The sequence below is a fragment of the Saimiri boliviensis genome, chromosome 21 (assembly GCF_048565385.1).
Source record: "Saimiri boliviensis isolate mSaiBol1 chromosome 21, mSaiBol1.pri, whole genome shotgun sequence".
Taxonomy (NCBI): Eukaryota; Metazoa; Chordata; class Mammalia; order Primates; family Cebidae; genus Saimiri; species Saimiri boliviensis.
The window spans coordinates 31604153-31625359 of NC_133469.1; the positions used below are offsets into that span (position 1 = coordinate 31604153).

Sequence of the window (21207 nt, forward strand, 5' to 3'; positions counted from 1 at the left end):
ACCACCATGCCCAGCTAATGTTTTTGTATTTTTAGTAGAGACGGGGTTTCACCATGTTGACCAGGATGGTCTCGATCTCTTGACCTCGTGATCCACCCACCTCGGCCTCCCAAAGTGCTAGGAGTACAGGCTTGAGCCACCGTGCCCCACAATAGCTAACATATTTCTTACTATTTTCTATTTGTTGCCCTTGTTCTTTGTTCATTTTTGTCTGCCACACTTTTTCTGCCTTTTTTTTTTGTTTTAATTAATTAATTAATTTATTTATTTATTTTGAGATTGAGTCTTGCTCTGTCACCCAGGCTGGAGTCTAGTGGTGCAATCTCAGCTCACTGCAACCTTCACCTCCTGAGTTCAAGCAATTCTCCTGCCTCAGCCTCCCAAGTAGCTGAGATTACAGGTGCACACCATCATGCCCAGCTAATTTTTTTGGTATTTTTAGTAGAGACAGGGTTTCACCATATTGGCCAGGCTGGTCTCCAACTCCTGACCTCAGATGATCCACCCACCTCGGCCTCCCAGAGTGCTGGGATTACAAGCATGAGCCACTGCGCCTGGCCATGCTCCTCCTGTCTTTACGTAAAATCTGAGTTTCTGACATATAATTTTTGTTCTCTCTGAAGAACTACTTTTATTTTTTCCCTGTTGGCTTTCTTTGTGATTCTAGAATCAGGCAACACTTCATTTCATAAAATAAAATAAATGCTCCACTGAAGAACTTCTTTTAATGCTTCCTACAAGGCAGATCTACTAACAAAAATGTCCTCACTTTTTGTTTCTCTGAGAGGCTTCATTTCCCTTCATTTGTGAAGGGAAATTCTTCAGGATAAAGAATGCTATGTTGATGTGTTTTCTTCCTTTCAACAGTTTGTATATTACTCTCCACTCTCTTGCTTGCATGGTTTCTGAAAAGTTGGATGTAATTCTTATTTTTGCTCCTCTACAAGAAAGGTATTTTTTCCCTCTGTTTTCTCTTCAGTATTTTTTTATCTATGATTCTCTGAAGTTTTAAAAAAATTATTATTATTATTGTTAGAGACAGAGTCTCACTCTGTTACCCAGCCTGGAGCACACTGCTGCAATCATAGCTCACTGCAGCCTTGAACTTCTGGGCTCCAGGGATCCTCCTGCCTCAGGCTCTCAAGTAGCGGGGACTACTGGACTACTGGCATGTGCCACACCTGGCTAATTTTTTTCATCTTTTATTTTAGAAACAAGGTCTCACTATGTTGCCCAGGCTGGTCTTCCTGGCCTCTAGTGATCCTCCTGCCTTGGCCTCCCAAAGTGCTGGGATTACAGGTGTGAGCCACTGCACCCAGCCTGATTTTCTGAAGTTTGAATATGATATACTTAAGTGTCATTTTTTGCTATTTATCCTATATGGTGTTCCCTGATCTTCCTAGATCTGTGGTTTGGTGTCTGACTTTCTGAGGGGGGAAAATCTGTCATTATCACTTCAAGTATTGCTGCTATTTCTTTCTCTTTTTTCCTTCTGGTATTCCATTTTAAACATTTACATATTTTGTAGTTGTCCAACAGTTCTTAGATATTCTGTTCCGTTTTTTCAGCCTTTGAAAGTTTCCATTGTCATCAGGCTTAGGGATTCTTTCCTCAGCCATGTCCAGTCGCTAGTAACCCCATCAAAAGCATTCTTTATTTCTGATATGGTGCTTTTTATCTCTACCACTTCTTTTTTATTCTTTCTTAGAATATCTTTTATGTAGAGGCAGGGTTTTACCGTGTTGCCCAGGCTGGTCTCAAACTCCTGAGCTCAGGCAGTCCACCCACCTCAGCTTCCCAAAGTGCTGGGATTACAGGGATGAGCCACTGCACTCAGCCCTTTCTTAGAATTTCCACTTCTCTGCTTACAATCCATCTCTTCTTGCATATTGTCTACTTTTTCCATGAAATCCCTTGGCATGTTAATCGTAGATTTTTTTAAATTCCTAGCCTGATAATCCCAACATTTCTGCCATATCTGACCCTGGTTCTGATGTTCATTCAATCTCTTAAAACTATGTTTTTGCCTTTTAGTATGCCTTGGGATTTTCACTGGAGAGTAGACATAATGTACCGTGCAAAATAACTGTAGTAGATAGGCCTTTAGTAATATAGTGAGAAGGTATGGGCGGGAGGGAAGTGTTCTGGAGTCCTATGATTAGATCTCAGTATTTTTTTTTTTTTGGAGATAGAGTCTTACTTTGTCGCCCAGCCACTGGAGTGCAGTGGCTCGATCTTGGCTCAGTGCAGCCTCCACCTCCTAGGTTCAAGTGACTCTTGTGCCTCAGCCTCCCAGGCAGCTGGGACTACAAGTGCCTGCCACCACACCCTGCTAATTTTTCATATTTTAGTAGAGACGAGGTTTCACCATTTTGCCCAGGGTCAAACTCCTGAGCTCAGGCAGTCCACCCACCTCCGCACAGGTGTGAGCCACTGCGCCCAGCCTAGATCCCAGTCTTTAGGTGGCCTGTGCTCTTGGACTGTGAACTTCACCGGTATGTCTCAGTTGTTGTTGTTTTGTTTTGTTTTGTTTGGGGGTTGTTTTGCCTCTTAGGTGGGACAAGTTGTCTAGAGGGCGTTAGAGTTACATACTTCCCTTCGTTCACATGGAAAACTAGAGGAAGCTTGAAGTGGGTGTTTCCCCTGCTCCAGGTTGGTTAGGCTCTGGTAAGGTCATTTCTCCTGAGGCAGGCTTTGTTCAGAACAGAATGCTTTGGTCTGTTTTTTGATTTTTTTTTTTTTTTTTTTTTTTTTTTTGAGACGGAGTTTCGCTCTTGTTACCCAGGCTGGAGTGCAATGGCGCGATCTGGGCTCACCGCAACCTCCGCCTCCTGGGTTCAGGCAATTCTCCTGCCTCAGCCTCCTGAGTAGCTGGGATTACAGGCACGTGCCACCATGCCCAGCTAATTTTTTGTATTTTTAGTAGAGACGGGGTTTCACCATGTTGACCAGGATGGTCTCGATCTCTTGACCTCGTGATCCACCCGCCTCAGCCTCCCAAAGTGCTGGGATTACAGGCTTGAGCCACCGCGTCCGGGTTGGTCTATTTTTAAATGGTGCCTTTTCTCCTCTCCCTGCTTGAAGGACAAGGGCGTTTTTCTCTGATATCCACTGTGAGGGCCTTGTAGAGCTCCTTGAGATAAAATTCACCAACGGAGAGATGTGGGCCTATGACTGGGTCCCCTGGAGTTTTTAGCCCTGAGACTTGTCTACACTCAGCCTCCAGAAGTTCATCAGTTACAGTTTAGGTTTTCCTACCCTGGCCCTGGTTCTTCTGGAGGTTTGTGCTTGTGGTTTCTGCTTTAGTAAGTTGTGATAGTCTGGCTTGCCTCTCCAGCTTTGGGGGTAGTGGTTTGCCTACGGTATTGCTTCTCTAACTGACCTCAGAAGAGTTGTTGATTTTTCAGTTTTCCCAACTTTCTACTTGTTAAGATGGAGTGACGACTTCTAAGCTCTTTACATGCTAGATTGAAACCCTGAAGCCTGTTTTTTTTTTTTTTTTTAAATCAAATTTGAAAAAAAAAAAGGTCAACATTTCCGCAAACATTTTTTTCTGTTTCTGCTCTCCTGTCTGTCTTTGCGGAACTCTAGGTACATTTGATATTCTGCCATGAGTCATTGAAGTTCTGCTGTTTTTGTTTTTTTTTTAATCCTTGTTTCTGTGTGCTTTATTTTTATTTTACTTTTTTGAGGCAAGGTCTTGCTTTGTCACCCAGGCTGGAGTGCAATGGTATGATCACAGCTCACTGCAGCCTTGACATCCTGGGCTCAAGCAATCCTTCCACCTCAGCCTCCCGAGTAGCTGGGACTACAGGTGCACACCACCATACCTGGCTTGGTTCTTTGTTTTTTCAGTTTTAGTAGAGATGGGGTCTCGCTATGTTGCTCAAGTTGGCCTCAAACTCCTGGCCTCAAGCTGTCCTCCCATCTTGGTCTCCCAAAGTGCTAGGATTACAGGCTCTCTCTGTACTTTAGTTTAAATTATTCCATTGTCCTATGTTCAAGTTCATTGATTACTTCTTCTGTTGTGTCCAATCTTATGTTAATTTCATCTGATAATTTTTAATTTCCAGTATTATCATTTCCAGGATTTCAATTTGATTCTTTTTCGCAATTTATACATCTCTTCTAAAATTCTCCATCTTGTCACCCATGATATCAATTTCAGTAGATTCTTTTTTTTTTTTTTTTTTTTTGAGACGGAGTTTCGCCCTTGTTACCCAGGCTGGAGTGCAATGGCGCGATCTCGGCTCACCGCAACCTCCGCCTCCTGGGTTCAGGCAATTCTCCTGCCTCAGCCTCCTGAGTAGCTGGGATTACAGGCACGCGCCACCATGCCCAGCTGATTTTTTGTATTTTTAGTAGAGACGGGGTTTCACAAGGTTGACCAGGATGGTCTCGATCTCCCGACCTCGTGATCCACCCGCCTCGGCCTCCCAAAGTGCTGGGATTACAGGCTTGAGCCACCGCACCCGGCCAGTAGATTCTTTAACATATTAATCATAGATATTTTAAACTCCTTTGCTAATTCTAACATCCAGGTTGGCTGTGGATCTATTTCTATTGACTGATTTTTCTCTTGAATATGGGTCACATTTTCCTGTGTCTTCATGTCTAGTAATTTTTTTGTTGCACATTGGACAAAAAAGACTCTAAATTCTGTTATCCTCTGAAGAGTATTGAGTTTTATTCTAGAACAGTTAAATTATTGATGGGTTATCTTGTTCTTTTAGAGGCTTAGTTGCAGGCTTTATCAGAGAGAACCTTTGGTTTTGCTCTTAGTCCTAGGAAAAATCCCTTAATCCTGAGATAGGGTCTTTATTCCTAAGGCATGGCCGTTCTGGAGTTTCATTAGAAAGCCTTATGTGTTCACAAGCACCTCTAACTTGATTGGACTTGAACTCTAAACTCTTTCTCCTATATGGTGGGCAATTTTTGACATCTTTACTCAGTTCTTCCAATCTGTTAGTTCTCCCCCACTGGGCTCTTTGGAGTGTTGCCCTGTGACTGGGCAATTCAGGGACCATCCATGCATTAGAAAGAAACATATGTGCAGATTTAGTTCCCCAACTTGTTTAGTTCCCCTGCTTCCCAGTGTTTCTCATCAATTTCTTGCTTCTCTGACAACCTCAACCTCTGACTCCTCAGGCCAATAAAACTGAAACTTGCTGCTTGAGCTCTGTTTTGCCAGGCTAATGGGGCTGGGGTGTATCTTCTGAGGAAAAGCTGTAAATATATGGATTTTACTGAGTGCCATTCCCTTCTTTTGAAGGTTGAATATTCTCCAGTTTCTGGCTGCTTTTTATTGCTTTCTGTTGCCTTCAAGCAGTTGGTTTTTGCTTTGTATCCAACACAAGCTACACTCTGTCTGTTTCTCTAAGTTTCTCTCCTTCTTCCCCCTCCTTTTTCTCCCTCTTTTTTTCCCTCCCTTTCTGTCTCCTTCCCTTCCTCACTGTTGCTCTCTCTTGTCGTTCCTTGCAGGGGGAACCTGGCCCCAAAGGAGACCCTGGTGAGAAGAGCCACTGGGTAAGCTCTGGTCTAGCACTGGCCTCTCCCTGCCTTCTCAGCCCTAGGTGCTCAAGAGATGGGGTACTCCCTCCCCAGGGGGCACCCCATCTACATCCCCACTACAGCCTGGTCTCCCAGGCAGAAGCCTTGGTGATTCTCAGCCCCAACTCCCTCCCGCATCTTGTTGCCCCCAACCAGACAGGGCCAGCCCTGTCAGCAGACCCCATGCTCTCTGTCTCAGTCTCTGTCCCTCTCTCCACCTTCCCTCCGTGGCCTTTCTAGGCCAGGGTGGCTCTGCCTGTTTCTTCGGGGCAATTTGGGCTGACCCAGGCCAGACTGCATCTCCTGCCTCCATAGCCCCCTCTCAGCGATGGCTGGGCATTTGCTCCCTTGTCTACAGAACAAAGGGAAGCAGGAAGACAATATCTACACAGGACAAAGGGACAGGGGACCTAGGAAGGGGGCCTAGAAATGATGAGGTACATAGGAGCCACATGGTAAAAGGCATGGGGAACTAGACACCACCATACACATCAGAAATTCATGAAGCCTGTGAAGAAACACCTCAAAACCGCTCTGTACCTGTTTGACGCGGTTAATGAGGCCCCGTGATCTAGACTCCTCTATACTTAAAGGACCTATAGTTTACACAAGGTCCTAGACACCATCACATATGTGGGAGACCCATGAGGAATGAGAAGAGAAGCCTAGAAGCTCTCACTTAACATGAGACAGAGTAAATGAGAAGTGGGAGGGACGTAAGGGGGAGCTAGAAACCACACACCCCAAAATCTCATGATTAATGTGGGGGTCCTAGAAACCTTCACAATTGTCCAGGGCATGGTGGCTCATGCGTGTAATCCCAGCACTTTGGAAGGCCAAGGTGGGCGGATCACTTGAGGTCAGGAGTTCGAGACCAGCTTGCCAACGTGGCAAAACCTCATCTCTAAAACACAAAATAATACAAAAAATACAAAAATCGTCTAAAGATTTTGGGCTAAAAATATAACAATTATCCAGGCTTAGTGGTTTACGCCTGTAATCCCAGCACTTTAGGAGGCTGAGGTGAGATCACAAGGTCAGGAGAGTGAGACCATCCTGGCTAACACAGTTTCTACCAAACCCTGTTTCTACCAAAAATACAAAAAATTAGCCAGGTGCGGTGGCATGCACCTGTAGTCCCAGCTACTCAGGAGGCTGAGGCAGGAGAATCACTAGAACCCGGAAGGCTGAGGTTGCAGTGAGCCGAGATCACACCACTGCACTCCAGCCTGGGTGACAGAGCAAGACTCAGTCACTGAATAAATAAATAAATAAAATAAAAATTAGCTGGGCATGGTGGCACACACCTGTAGTCCCAGCTATTCAGGAGGCTGAGGCAGGTGATTGCTTGAACCTGGGAGGTGGAGGTTGCAGTGAGCTGAGACTGTGCAGCTGCACTCCAGCCTGCGTGAGACTCTGTCTCAAAAAAAAAGAAAAAATAGAAACGTTCACAATCATTGGAGATCATTGCAGGGAAGGGATTTTCAGGTCAGGGCCTAGAAATCTACTCACCCAACAGACATGTGGGGGAAAGATGGGAGGACCCTAAAACACACCATACGCAAAAGCCCGACAACACAGGGATCTGGAAACCATCACTGAGCCGGGAGACATTTGGAAAATGGACAGAGTGGAGGCAGACACTCCTTCAGGAGAGGGAAACAATAGGAAGCTCTTTTTGGGGGTGGTATTGTGACTCCCCCTCTACATGCAGTCTAACTAGGACACCCTACTTCCTGCCAGCCACAAGTTAGTGAGGATGTGGGTGCCTTCCTTGCCGTCTCAGTTCTTGATTGTGGGGTCAGTGATGGATACAGCCGTGGGAGCCCCCTCCCCTGCACGAGTCTTCCCCTGTGTCTCCCCATGACTTCTGGGGTCCTGCTACTTCTCCAGTTAGCCTATCCTGGCCCCTGGTGCCCCGAATCTCCTCCTACCCTATGCCCATCCTCCGTAGCTCCAGAACCTCTTAATCCTGTCAGTGTGGGTTGGGCGCAGTGGCTCACACCTGTAATCCCAGTACTTTGGGAGGCCGAGGCGGGCAGATCACTTCAGGTCAGGAGTTCGAGACTAGCCTGGCCAACGTGATGAAACCCTATCTGTACTAAAAATACAAAAAAATTAGGTGGGCGTGGTAGTGGGCAGATGTAATCCCAGCTATGGGAGGCTGAGGCAGGAGAATCGCTTGAACCCGGGAGGCAGAGGTTACCGTGAGCCAAGATAGCACCATTGCACTCCAGTCTGGGCAACAAGAGTGAAACTCCATCTCAAAAAAAAAATAATAATGCTGTCAGTCTGGGCATGAGCTGAGCTGTGGTCAGGTAGACCCATGCGAGCCCGGCCTCTGCCTCTCCTAGGCTACTTGCTGGCCTCTCCCAGATGCCCTGGGTCTGGGGACACATTTCTTACCCCGCCTAGGCGGGGTGGGAGAGATTGGGCAGTCTCATCCCTTCAGAAGAACCCCAGCAAGATATCCTGGCCACTCTAGACCAGTCCTTGAACCCTGAATTCCCTGTGGGCCCCCCCAAGAGGTAGCAGGGCCCCCTGCCTACCCACCTTCCTGCCCCTCTGCTACCTGCACTTCTGCCCCTGCTTGCTGCCTGCCTGGAAGGGGACCTGCCGGGCTGGGGGTTGCATGAGGCTTTGGGGGCTAGGAGAGCAGCTCTGTTGGGGACAGGTGGCAATGAGGTTCAGTACTGGCCAGGTCTCCAAGGGCTCCTGTGTTCACTTCACCTATGAGCTCCCTTAGTGGAGCTTGCAGAGGTCTCGCTGTGGCCCAGCAGTGACACCTGGTGGTCATGATAGTACACTGCAGGAACTGGAGTGACTGCACTGGGCCTGCCCACCTGGATTAAAGCTCTCAGCCCTTATTCAGACAGGGAAACTGAGGCCCAACTCTGCAGAGAGAATCCTTAGCAGAATGGGAACTGGAGCCCTGACATTTTTTTTTTTTTGATACAGAGTTTCGTTCTTGTTTCCCAGGCTGGAGTGCAATGGTTGCAATCTCAGCTCACCGCAACCTCCGCCTCCTGGGTTCAAGTGGTTCTCCTGCCTCAGCCTCCTGAGTAGCTGGGATTACAGACATGCGCCATCACACCTGGCTAATTTTGTATTTTTAGTAGAGATCGGGTTTCTCCATGTTGGTCAGGCTGGTTCTCGAACTCCTGACCTCAGGTGATCAGCCTGCCTTGGCCTCTCAAAGTGCTGGGATTACAGGCATGAGCCACCGCGCCTGGCAGAGCCCTGACTTTTAAACTCCTAGGGCCAGAGAACCAGCCACCATTTCCCAAGCATCTCCTCCATGGGCGCCAGACCTGGGCTGGGTACTATGGACACAGATGCAATTCAGACACAGTCCCCGCCCTCAGGATGGTCACAGTGAGGTGGGCAAAAAAAGACCTATAATCAGCAGCTACAGGACTGTTGACTTATAACTACTTTGCACTTTAGCATCTTCCCAGAGGAGCCAGGCGAAGCCTCAAAGGTGCATTAACCAGGCACAGGGTGTCCAGGCAGAGCTGGGGGTAAGACAGGTGCAAAGGCCCTGTGGCAAGAGGGACCCTGGGGTATTTGAGGAACTGCAAATACTTGGAGTGGCATCGTGACAGGCAGAGAGTGGGACAGAGGCCAGAGAGGCTTTCAGGACATAGGAGGCCACATTCAGGAATTTGGACTTTGTTCTAGGGCAGTGGGGAGGCACTGAAGGATCTAGAAGCAGGGTAGTGGTGTGGTCAGGTTTTTGTTTTGCAAAAAATCCCTCTGATTGCCATGGCAAATGGATGGGAGAAGCAGAAAGAGAGAGAGTAGGTAGGGGCTGTTGTGGTCATCCTGGTGAGAGACAGAGCTGTGCTAGTTTGGCTGTGAAAGGGAGTGAGGAGTCAAGACTTGAAATAGCAAAAGAGAACAGGAGAAGCAAGCAGGCTGAGTTCTGTCTGTGGACCAACGGGAAGAGTCTATGTTATAGCCAAGTAGGGGTGTCCGGCAGGCCCAGACACAGACCCGGAGTGCAGAGGGCAGCCCAAGCTGGAGGAGACTGGGATGTCATCAGTGCAAACATCAGGCCACCTGTCTGAGGGAACTCCAAACAGTGGATTTTAAAAACACTTTTCCCCAGATTTTTCTTTTTCATTTTATGTTTTTAAAAATACAGACAAGATCTCCCTATGTTTTCCAGGCTGATCTCAAAATCCTGGTCTCAAGTGATCCTCCTACCTTGGCCCCCCAAGGTGTCGGGATTACAGGTGTGGGCCACCACACCTGCCCTCCCCAATATTTTTATTTTTATTTTATTTTTTCCTTTATTTATTTAGTTTTTCCAGACAGAGTCTTTTCCTATCACCCAGGCTGGAGTGCAGTGGCTCAACCTCAGCTCACTACAACCTCTGCCTCCTGGATTCAAGCAATTCTTGTGCCTCAACCACCTGAGTAGCTGGGACTACAGGCATGCCCCATGCCTGGCTAACTTTTGTATTTTTAGTAGAGATGGGGTTGTGACTTGTTGACCAGGCTGGTCTTGAACTCTTGGCCTCCAGACCCACCTTGATCCACCCTCCTCACCCTCCCAAAGTTCTAGGATTACAGGTGTGAGCCACTGCACTCAGCCATTTTTGCATTTTGATATACAGAAAAGTTGGTAAAATGAATGTCATTCCGCCCCCCTATAGATTGACCAATTATTGGTACAGCCGTATGTTGCTTGCTGATGGGGATAGGTTCTGGGAAATACGTCAAATAGGCGATTTCACTGTGGCATGAGCATCACACAATGTACATACAGAAACCTGGGTGGGATAGCCTACGACACACCTCAGCTGTATGGGGTAGCTGATTGCTCCCAGGCTACAAACCTAAACAGCATGTGACTATGCTAAATGTTGCAGGCAACTGTAACACAATCGTATTTGTGTATCTAAACATAGAAAAGGTACAGTAAAAGAACCAAAATTTTTTTAAAAGGTACAGTAAAAATGCACTATAAAAGCTTTTTTTTTTTTTGCTGGGGACAGAGTCTCGCTCTGTCGCCCAGGTTGGAGTGCAGTGGCACAATCTCAGCTCACTGCAGCCTCCACCTCCTGGGTTCAAGTAATTCTCCTGCCTCAGCCTCCCAAACAGCTGGGACTACAGGTGCGCGACACTGTGCCTAATTTTTGTATTTTTAGTAGAGACAGGTTTCACCATGTTGCCCAGGATGGTCTTGATCTGAGCTCATGATCTGCCCACCTTGGCGTCCCAAAGTGCTAGGATTACAGGTGTGAGCCACCATGCCTGTTGTTGTTGTTGTTGTTGTTGTTGTTGTTGTTGTTGTTGTTGTTTTAGTCAGTCTTGCTCTGTCTCAAGAAAAGCACAGTGGAGTACAGTAGCATGATCTCAGCTCACTGCAACCTCTGTCTCCCAAGTTTAAGCCATTCTTGTTGCCTCACCCTCCCAAGTAGCTGGGACTACATGTGCACACACCACCATGCCCAGCTAATTTTTTGTGTGTTTTATATAGAGACGGGGTTTCACCATGTTGGCTGGCCAGGCTGGTCTTCAAGTAATCCGCCTACTTCGGCCTCCCAAAGTACTAGGATTACAGGAGTGAGCCACCGCCTCTGGACTTTTATTTTTATTTTTTAACTTTTTAAATGTTTTTGCTAAAAACGGAGGCACAGACACAGACACGTTAGTGTACACCTACGAAGGTTCAGGATCATCAATATCACTGTTTCTGCCTCTTGTCCCACTGAAAGGTCTTCTGGGCAGTAACACGGCTTGGAGCTGTCATCTCCTGTGATAACAATGCCTTCTTCTGGAATACTTCCTGAAGAACCTGCCTGAGGCTGCTTTACAATTAACTGTTTTTTAAACAAGTAGAAGGAGTACACTCTAAAATAATTCAAACTGTAGTATATGGCTGGGTGCAGTGACTCACACCTATAATCCCAGCACTTTGGGAGGCCAAGGCAGGAGGATCACTTGAGCCCAGGAGTTCCAGACCAACCTAGGCAACATAGCGAGACCTTGTCTGTACAAATAAAAAACTTAGCTGGGCATGATGGCACATGCCTGTGGCCCCAGGCACTTGGGAGGTTGAGGTAAGAGGATCACTTGCTGGGGAGTTCAAGGCTGCAGTAAGCCAAGATCACGCCACTACACTCTAGCCTGGGTGACACAGCAAGACCCTGTCTCAAAAATAAATAAGTACTATATTTTATTTATTTATTTATTTATTTATTTATTTATTTCATTTATTTTTTTGAGACGGAGTTTCGCTCTTGTTACCCAGGCTGGAGTGCAATGGCGCAATCTTGGCTCACCGCAACCTCCGCCTCCTGGGTTCAGGCGATTCTCCTGCCTCAGCCTCCTGAGTAGCTGGGATTACAGGCACGGGCCACCACGCCCAGCTAATTTTTTTGTAGTTTTAGTAGAGAGGGGGTTTCACCACGTTGACCAGGATGGTCTCAATTTCTTGACCTCGTGATCCACCCGCCTCGGCCTCCCAAAGTGCTGGGATTACAGGCGTGAGCCACCACGCCTGGCCTTATATTTATTTAAGTATAATAGCATAGTAAATACTAGGCAAAGGGAATTTTTCAGCTCTGTTATAATCTTCTGAGACCACCACGGAGATTTGCAATTCGTCGTTGATGGAAACGTCACTACGTGACACATGACTGTATTGTGCCACAGTTCTGTCATTCTCTCTTGTATATTTATAGATCTTTTTTCAAATTCATTTGAAAGTAAGCTGCAAAACCCAGCCACATTTCCCCTAACATTGCAGTGTGCACCTTGAATGAATATCAACATTCTCCCATATAACTAGAATACCACTGTCATACTTAAGAAAACTAACATTTATTTAGCAAAATGATGCCATTTAATATGTGACTTACCTGTCATTTTACCAGTTGTCCACAAATGCCTTTTTTTTTTTTTTTTTTTGAGACAGAGTCTCTATCGCCCATGCTAGAGTGTAGTGGTGCGATCTCAGCTCAATACAACCTTCGCCTCCAACTCCCAAATAGCTAGGATTACAGGTGTGTACCACCACACCTGGGTAATTTTTGTGTTTTTGCTAGAGACGGAGTTTCGCCATGTTGGCCAGGCTGATCCTGAACTCCTGACCTCAGGTGATCTGCCCATCTCAGCCTCCCAAAGTGCTGAGATTACAGGAGTGAGCCCATGGTGTCTGGCCCTTAAAATGCCTTTTATTTCTTTATTTATATTTATTTATTTATTGAGATGTAGTTTTGTTCTTGTCACCCAGACTGGAGTGCAATGGCACAATCTCTGCTCACTGCAACCTCTGCCTCCCGGGTTCAAGCGATTCTTCTGTCTCAGTCTCCTGAGCAGCTGGGATTGCAGGCGCCTGCCACTACACCTGGCTAATTTTTTTTTTTTTTTTTTTTTTTGTATTTTTAGTAGAGGCAGGGTTTCACCATGCTGGCCAGGCTGATCTCAAACTTCTAACTTCAGGTGATCCGTCCACCTCAGCCTCCCAAAGTGTTGGGATTACATATGTGAGCTACTGCATCCAGCCTTTTTTAAATTTTCAGATATGGGGTCTGACTATATTGCCCCAGGTAGGCTCAAGTGCTCTTCCTACCTTGGCCTCTTAAAGTGCTAGGATTATAGGTGTGAGCCACCATGCCAGGCCCCCTGGCTTTTTTTGAGACATATTCTTGCTCTGTCACCCATCCTGGAGTGCAGTGGAATAATCATAGCTCACTGCAACCTCAAACTCTTGTGCTCAAGTGAACCTCCCACCTCAGCCTCCAGAGTAGCTAGAACTACAGGTGTGTGCCACCACACCCAACTAATTTTTTTCTTTCTTTTTTTTTTTTGAGATGGAATTTCACTCTGTCACCCAAGCTGGAGTACAGTAGCACGATCTCAGCTCGCTGCAACCTCTGCCTCCTGGGTTCCAGTGATTCTTCTGCCTCAGCCTCCCAAGTAGCTGAGATTATAGGTGCGCACCACCACACTCAGCTAATTTTTGTATTTTTAGTGGAGATAGGGTTTCACCATGTTGGCCAGGCTGCTCTCCAACTCCTGACCTCAAGTGATCCGCCCACCTTGGTCTCCCAAAGTGCTGGGATTACAGGACAACCACCGTGCCCACTCTTAATTTAATTTTTTTTTTTTTTTTTTTTTTGTAGATGTGGGGTCTTGCTATGTTCTCCAGGCTGCTCTCAAACTCCTAGCCTCAAATGATCCTCCCACTTCAGCCTCCCAAAGCAATGAGATTACAGGTGTAAACCACTGTGCCTTGCCAAGATCATTCATTTTTAGACCCTGCCCCTATAATATTTGAAGGGGGATTACTTTGGCATGCAGCCTGTAGTGACCCTGGAACCCCCAGGCTGAAATGACCATTCAGTGGCCTGAGGGTCACCCAATCCATGTGATGTGGACAGGACATCTGGGTCACAAGGGTTAGCCCCAGCAAGCAGACTCACTCATATTGGGAGCCCTCTCAGTTGTTTAGATGGTTTTGTGAGAAGCAACAACCTTAAAGAGTTGGCTTGTAATTACACAACTATGCATATTGTCCATCCCTTCACTCATCTGTACTGAGTAAACGACACCAAGAGAAACTTCCAGATGTCATCAGGGCTGGGATAGTTCTGTTTGTCATCCTGGTGCTCTGTTGGAATTGAGAGATCTATATTCTGGAAATAGCTTTGGTCTGGACTAGGAAAGAGGAAGGAGTGAGGGAGTGTGGAGTGTTGTCAAGATTGTGGACCGGATGCTGGGGAAGGAAAGGATGCAGATGGGGAGGGAGAGATGAAGTCTCTGGCATGAGCCCTGGGGCAGCAGCTGGCACGATTTGGGGAGTGGGGAGCCCCAGAGCTGGTGGCCTTGGAGAAGGGGCTTTATAGGCCCACTGCCACATCTCTGGGGCTAGGAGCCCGAGACAGGGAGAAACAGACCTGTACTGCAAAGAGGAGAGGGCTGAGCTGAGGGCGACGCATCGGGATGTGCCAGAATGAGGGCCTGGCGTAGTCTACGCCCTGGGAGGGGTGAGCACTGTTTTCCAGGCAGGAAGCCCAAAGTGCAAAGAGTTGGGGAAGGGGCAGAGGCCTGAGCCTCAAGTTTGTCAGCATTTTAAGTGCAAGTTTTCCAAAAGCAATGTAATTCAAGCCTTGTCTAATTTTAATATTGATGGTCCCCATCTTATGACAGTTCAAATTACAATTTTTCTTTCTTGTTTTTTTTTGTTTTTGTTTTTGAGACAGTCTCACTCTGTTGCCCAGGCTGGAGTGCAGTGGCATGATCTCGGCTCACTCTGTCACTCCATCCTCCACCTCCTGGGTTCAAGCAATTCTCTTGCCTCAGCCTCCTGAGTAGCTGGAACTACAGGAGTATGCCACCGCACCCAGCTAATTTTTGTATTTTTAGTAGAGGCTGGGTTTCACCATGTTGGTCAGGCTGGTCTCGAACTTATGACCTCGTGGTCCACCTGCCTTGGCCTCCCAAAGTGCTGGGATTATAGGCATGAGCCACCGTGCCCGGCCTCAAATTACAATTTTTCAACTTTACAATTGCGCAAAAGCAATAGGCTTTCGGTACATTCCTCAACTTACTGCCAAATAGATCCATCGTAAATTGAAAATATTGTATGTCAAAAATGCAATTTTTTGGCCAGGGATGGTGGCTCATGCTTGTGATCCCAACACTTTGGGAGGCTGAGCCAGGACTTGAGGCCAGGAGACTGAGACCAGCCTGGGCAACATAGCAAGAACTTCATCTCTTAAAAAAAAAAAAAATGTACTTTTGACTTGCAATATTTTCAACTTACACTGGGTTTATTGGGATGAAACCCTATTGAAAGTCAAGGAACATCTGTATATTCATCTGGGCATAAGTGGAAATATTGGTAACTAGCCTGAGCTCACTGACAGGAGTAATTAGTGTGAGGCTAATGTGATTTAAAGCAAAAAGTGAATCTAAAGAATGTGAAGTAAATAAGCCTATAGGTGGCCAAGGGATATGGGGAATCATGCAGGTCTTGGGAAAGCAGCTAGTGCTGGGTGACAGACTCACAGGACAGGAGGGCCCCCAGCAGCCTCTGGGATGGCCAGTTCTGTCCCTGCAGATTTGCTCCCCCTCGGTGCAGCAGGATTTGCAGCAGTGTCGGAGAGCAGCCAGCTGGGATCCAATGGGACCTTCTGGGAGGTCCCGCAGGGGTTGCTTCTTCCTGCCTGCCTTGTCCCTGCTCCTGTCCTCTCCTGGTCTTGTTTTGGCTGTCCGTGGGCCCTGGGCTGTGGCAAGTAGTGGGGGGCTGCAGGTGCATGTCCTGGGTGGGGCATGGGCCACCGACCGGCTTTGCAGGGTCCCCTCCCCTGCCCCCTTCACGGCTGCATCTGTCTCTTTCCTCTGCAGGGGGAGGGGTTGCACCAACTACGCGAGGCTTTGAAGATTTTAGCTGAGAGGGTTTTAATCTTGGAAACAATGATTGGGCTCTATGGTGAGTAGAGACAGAGACGGACAGACGGCCCAGCCCCTGCCTGCTGGCCTTCCCCAAGCCTTCCTGGGGTGGATCTGGCCTAAGCCGAGTCATGAGGCTGGAGAAGGTGCCTGCCCCAGGCAAGCATGGACCTGAGAGGCCATGACCACCCATCCCTCATTGGTTCCCTCCTCCACAGGGGCTGCGGTGCCTTAGAAACCCGGGACCCGCCCCTGTGGTCAGACCTGGGCCTCTAAGCATTATGGGCAGTGTGGTTTCCAGGCCTGCAGGGAACCAGAGATGACAGATTTCAAGTTTGGAAGAAATTATGGGCAATGGAACCAAACTCCAGTCCAGCAGTGAGATTGTGGGCAAAAGAGTTAGACTCCTACAGTGCAAGGGAAAATGGGTAATCAAATCACAGCTCAGGGCAACAGGAGGATTATAGGTAATGGATCCAGACTCTAGTCGGCCTTCAGCTCTAGAGAAATCATGGATAACAGTCAGCCCCCAAGACAACAGGTCATGGAGCAAGGCTCCTGAAGGGCAAGGGACTGTGGGTGACAGAGCCAGGCTCAGGCCCCAGGGGACTCTGGGTAATACACCACCTACCAGTTCTGACCATTCTCTCCCATAAGCCTCCAGAGGCTCTTGCAAGGCAGGCTCTCCTGGCCGCAGGTGTCCCCTTTGCAGTTTTCCCTTTGGTCCTCCCAACCTGTTCTGTTGGTCCCTTTAGGGGACTAAGAGCCAGGCAGTCACCCCAGGCATTCACCCAGAAACTCCCCACCCATGTGGTCACTCAAGGAGCCAGGCCAGCCCTGTCCCCACCTTAGGAGGGGAAACAGAGGTCTCAGTAGAGACTCACTCCCAGGCTCCTGCCCTGATGCCAGCTGGCAGTGCCCTCCTACCCTCCCCGCTTGGCTCCCCAGCCCAGCCCTCGGAGGCCAGACTCGCACTGTCTGCTCTTCTCCATCTCCCATCAGGCTCCTAGCTTACAGAGCTTCCTGCAGCAGCGGGCTCAGCTGGAGCTCCTGGCCAGACGGGTCACCCTGCTGGAAGCCATCATCTGGCCAGGTAATGGCAGGGCGGGCAGGCAGGGGCAGCCTCTTCCAGGAAGGGCCTGGGCATGCAGAAGGCACCTTCCAATGCTTGGCCCAGGCCAGCGGACACTCATTCTTCACCCAGCCAGCCAGCAGATGGTGCCTGGTAGAGAGAAGGCTCTGGTCACTGAAGTGAATGAGCACCTGCTCTGTGCCAGGCACCTTGTTGGGACAGGCTCCACCAGATAAGACAGATATAGCCCTGCCCTTGAGGAGTGTAGGGTGCTGGGGGGGCTCGGGAGAACCCTGACACTGGTAGAGAAACCCAAGGTGAGCTACACCGCAGGGAAGGGAGTACAGGCAGCCATGGGAATACAGAAGTGCCTCTGGCCTGGCCTAGAAGAGGTTGGAGGGGGGTCAGGAAGGTCTTCCTGGAGGAGGTAATATCTAAGTGGAGACCTGAAGGGCAAACATCTGGGGAGAGTGAACAGGCAGAGAAACAGCATGAGCAAAAGCCAAGAGACCAGGAGCCTAAAAGCAAGAGAGTCCAGCAGGGCCCAGATCGAGAAGGTCCTAGAAGGCAGCTTGGGGTGACACAGGAAGTGGTTAAGACACCAGTAGGTAGTACCCCTCCTTGCATCTGGCTCCTGGGAGTGAGGCTGAGAAGGTCTCTCCCTATGAAACTGGAGCCTGTGGCTGGCCCCGGAGAAAGGAAGGGATTGGCCACCCGCGGGGCTGGGTCCTGTTCCTCACCTGCCCAGCAGCCCCATCTCACAGCCCAATGGGCACATCAGTGCACAGAGGCCTCCACATCATGTCCAACCCTATTTTAAAGACAGAGGCTGGGTGTGGTGGCTCACGCCTGTAATCCTAGCACTTTGGGAGGCCAAGGTGCGTGGATCACCTGAGGTCAGGAATTTGAGACCAGCCTGAGCAACATGGTGAAACCCCATCTCCACTAAAAATACAAAAATTAGCTGGACATGGTGGTGGGCACCTGTAATCCAAGCTATTTGGGAGGCAGAGGCAGGAGAATCACTTGAACCTGGAAAGTGAGGTTGCAGTGACCTGAGATCACTCCACTGCACTCCAGCCTGAGAAACTTAGGTCCCAAGCAAGAAGGAGGGTTAAAGTTAGAGCCCAGCCTCCTTCATCTGGCAAAACCATAGGGAGCACTCACTGAAAGCCAGGCTGGGTGGGCACTGGCGCTCTGAAATGCAGACAGGTCCATGCCTTGGGGAGCTGCCCATAAGAAGCAGGGAGTCATGTCTATAGAGCTGTGGGGTTAGGGAGCACGGAAGGCTGTGGATGAGAACAGTCACTTGTCCCTGAGGGTGGAGAATCTTCTTGGAAGATGGGACTCTGCGTTGGTTCCTGGAAGATCCCAATGAGTGTGCCAGGTGGGGAAGTGGGTGAGGAAGCCCTGAGAGAGTCCTGCCTGTGCAGAAGCCCAGAGGCTGGGAAGTATATGGGGTCTGCTTCCAGAGCCCCTCCCACAGTGCTGCATGCTTCTCTAACTTCCAGAAACTTCAGTGCCTAGCTCCCAGACATCCTCCCCTCTTACAGAGAGGGGCCAAGGACCAAATCTCAGGCTCTCAGCACCTTTCTAGGTACCTCAACCCTCTCTCTGAGGATTGGGGAAGGAGCTAGAAGGGACACATTTGGGTCACTGTGACTCTGGACCTATCCTTGCCTTCAGCGAGCTGACTCTGATAGCCCAGGGAGAGAAGTGTCAGGCACCTCAGAAGGCCGATACCCACTGCTAGTGGCCCCTCAAGCCAGCTAGGGTCAGGGCTTGGAGAGACAGGTCGGGGCAGGAGATGGGACAGGGAAGAAGGTGGGACCCTCCTCATTGGCCCAGCATACACAGCAGGTGCTACTGAAGACCCAGATGGAGTTCATGTTTAGGTTACAGTCAATAATTATAATAGTATCAGCTGCCACGTGTCTGGCCCACCTGGGCAGGATTGATCATCTCCAATCTGTTAGAGTAGTAAGCCTGCTAGGTGAGCGATGCCATGGCCATTTTACAGATGAAGAAACAGAGGCTTGATGGGCTCTTGTGACTACTTCAGGGTCACAGGGATAGGAACGGTCAGGCTAGGGGTCCACCTCAGGTCTCCCCTCTAAAGTGCTGGCTCTTTGGGCTTCATCAGCAAAGGTTTGCTGACTCCACTGCTCACCCAGGGCCCCAAATTTGATTGTGAGAAAGTCACAGGGACCAGACCTACAGGAGACCTGGGTCAAAACGACACCAACCTCGTAATCATAATAATCCAGCATTTCCTGCAAAAACCACTTTCCAGTCCTGGTTATGGTAAACACATGTATCACAAGAGTGTGAAAACGGGACTATTATCCCCATGTTCCAATGAGGCTCAGAGGTTCTGTGACTTGCCCAAGGCCACATAACGGTGGTAGAGTGGGACCAGGACACAACCCTAAGTGGCACTGGGGCCAGTGCTCTGTGCCACTCCCCTCCCACGCTCCCTGACTTAGGGCATGGGATGTCCCTTTCAGTGACCACACATGCCTGTCTGCTCCAGGAGCCCTTGTCTAAGCCCAGAAGTGTATGGGAGGCTGGGCAACACAGGTTCAGGGCACTGGCAGTCATGATTACGAGGGGATAGCCCACTCCCTGGCAGTGCCCTCAGTGGGAACCTGGTGTTCACCAGAACCCAAGTATCTGTCCTATTGAGGCTTAGCCAAGTCCTCCACCGAGGGCTTCTCCTCCCTAAGTGTCCATCTCCCCCTAGAAAAACAGCCTTTTCTTCTGACGTGGCTGGCCTGCTCATTTTGCTTTGGGAAGGGCTGAGATGATAGTCACAGAAGGCTTCCTGGAGGAGGTGGCTCCTACCCTTGGTTTTGAAGGAGGAGTAGTTTTCCAGTTCCATCTGGAACTGTCCCTGTTTTAGAGATGAGACAACTGAGGCCCTGACAGAAGCACAGCTTACCCAAGGCTGCACAGCAGGTCAGTGGCAGAGCCTGGCCACCTAAGCCCTTTCCCCCAACTGGTGGCGTAGCCCAAGTCTGTTCCCTAGCCTCAGTTTACCCAGCTACCAAATGGGAATGATTCAGGACACACCTCCGCCCCAAAATGAATAGAAAAAATAACCAGCCTTTATATGAAGCATTCATTGCATGCTAAACACTTCCTGAAGGCGGTGAGTCTGGTTATTTCCACTTGACAAAGCAGGAATCAGAAGCCCTGAGTGCTCTCCTTGGGTTGGGGGCTGGTAAGTCCTGGGGGGAGGCACTAACCAATCTGCAGACCCCCTTTCCCACAGCTCTGCGGCCAGACACCAGGATAGATTACACCTGGCAGAGGGTGCCCAGTCCTGCCACCCCCTAGAGGGCCAAGGGGAGGTGGGCACCTCACATGAACCGCCCCCTAATGTGGCCTTTCTCCTTCTCCTTCCCTTCGGCAGAACCAGAGCTGGGGTCTGGGGCAGGCCCTGCCGGCACGGGCACCCCCAGCCTCCTTCGGGGCAAGAGGGGCGGATATGCAGCCAACTACCGGATCGTGGCCCCCAGGAGCCGGGACGAGAGAGGCTGAGGGCGATGGTGGCCCCTGGGGCAGACCAGGCCAGGCTTCCCCTCCTACCTGGACTCAGCTAGCTGCCTTCAGGGACCACCCGTCCATATTTATTAATGTCCTCAGGGTCCCTTCTGCCATCTAGGCCTTAGGGGTAGGCAGGTCTCAGTCCTGGCACCTCGCACATGTCTGAGGCTGAGCAGGGCCTAAGAGGTGAGGCCTGGGCCTCAGTTTCCCTCTGTGAAGTGGGGGGATGTAGGCCTTCAAGGAGGGGTAGAGGTACAAGGCTTCCTCTCATCTGCTTTCACAGCATCTAGGCCCAAAGGCACTAAGGGAGTCAGGAGCTGGGGCTCAGCACATGCACACGCTCCTCCCCACCCAAACCTCGGGGCGCCCTCCTGCGTCCCTCCCTCCTTGTTGTCCAGTGCTGGGTTCCCACCCCAAGGTCAGGCTGCCCAATCTCTGACTGGATTGCAGGGGCTCCTTGCCTCAGTTCTCCCCTCTGAGCCCCCAGCCCCTTCTGCGTCTCAGTTGGGGCTGGGGGCATGGAGAGGAAGGGGCCACCTGCTCCCACAAATGCCTTCCACAGATGCCAGGAGGTAGATGTGTGCTGGCCAATAAAGGCCCCTACCTGATTCCCCGCAGGCTGGTCT

General features: G+C 49.4%; 1 protein-coding gene across 8 annotated transcripts in view; it reads left to right on the forward strand.

The window, feature by feature from the left end:
• The window catches only part of EMID1 (EMI domain containing 1), a 50576-nt gene extending 29384 nt beyond the window's left edge, over positions 1–21192 (forward strand). For 4 of the 8 annotated variants that reach the window (XM_010349180.3, XM_010349185.3, XM_010349182.3 and 1 more), the window contains 2 exons: positions 5482–5526; positions 20448–21192. In XM_010349180.3, coding sequence (XP_010347482.1) covers positions 5482–5526; positions 20448–20699 — 297 coding nt within the window. In that variant the 3' untranslated portion in view covers positions 20700–21192. Of the gene's footprint in view, positions 1–5481; positions 5527–15915; positions 16001–16962; positions 17054–20447 lie in introns of those variants that run through there. The other 4 variants (XM_010349184.3, XM_010349187.3, XM_010349183.3 and 1 more) reach the window with 3 other exon arrangements.
• The last annotated feature ends 15 nt before the right edge of the window (positions 21193–21207 follow it).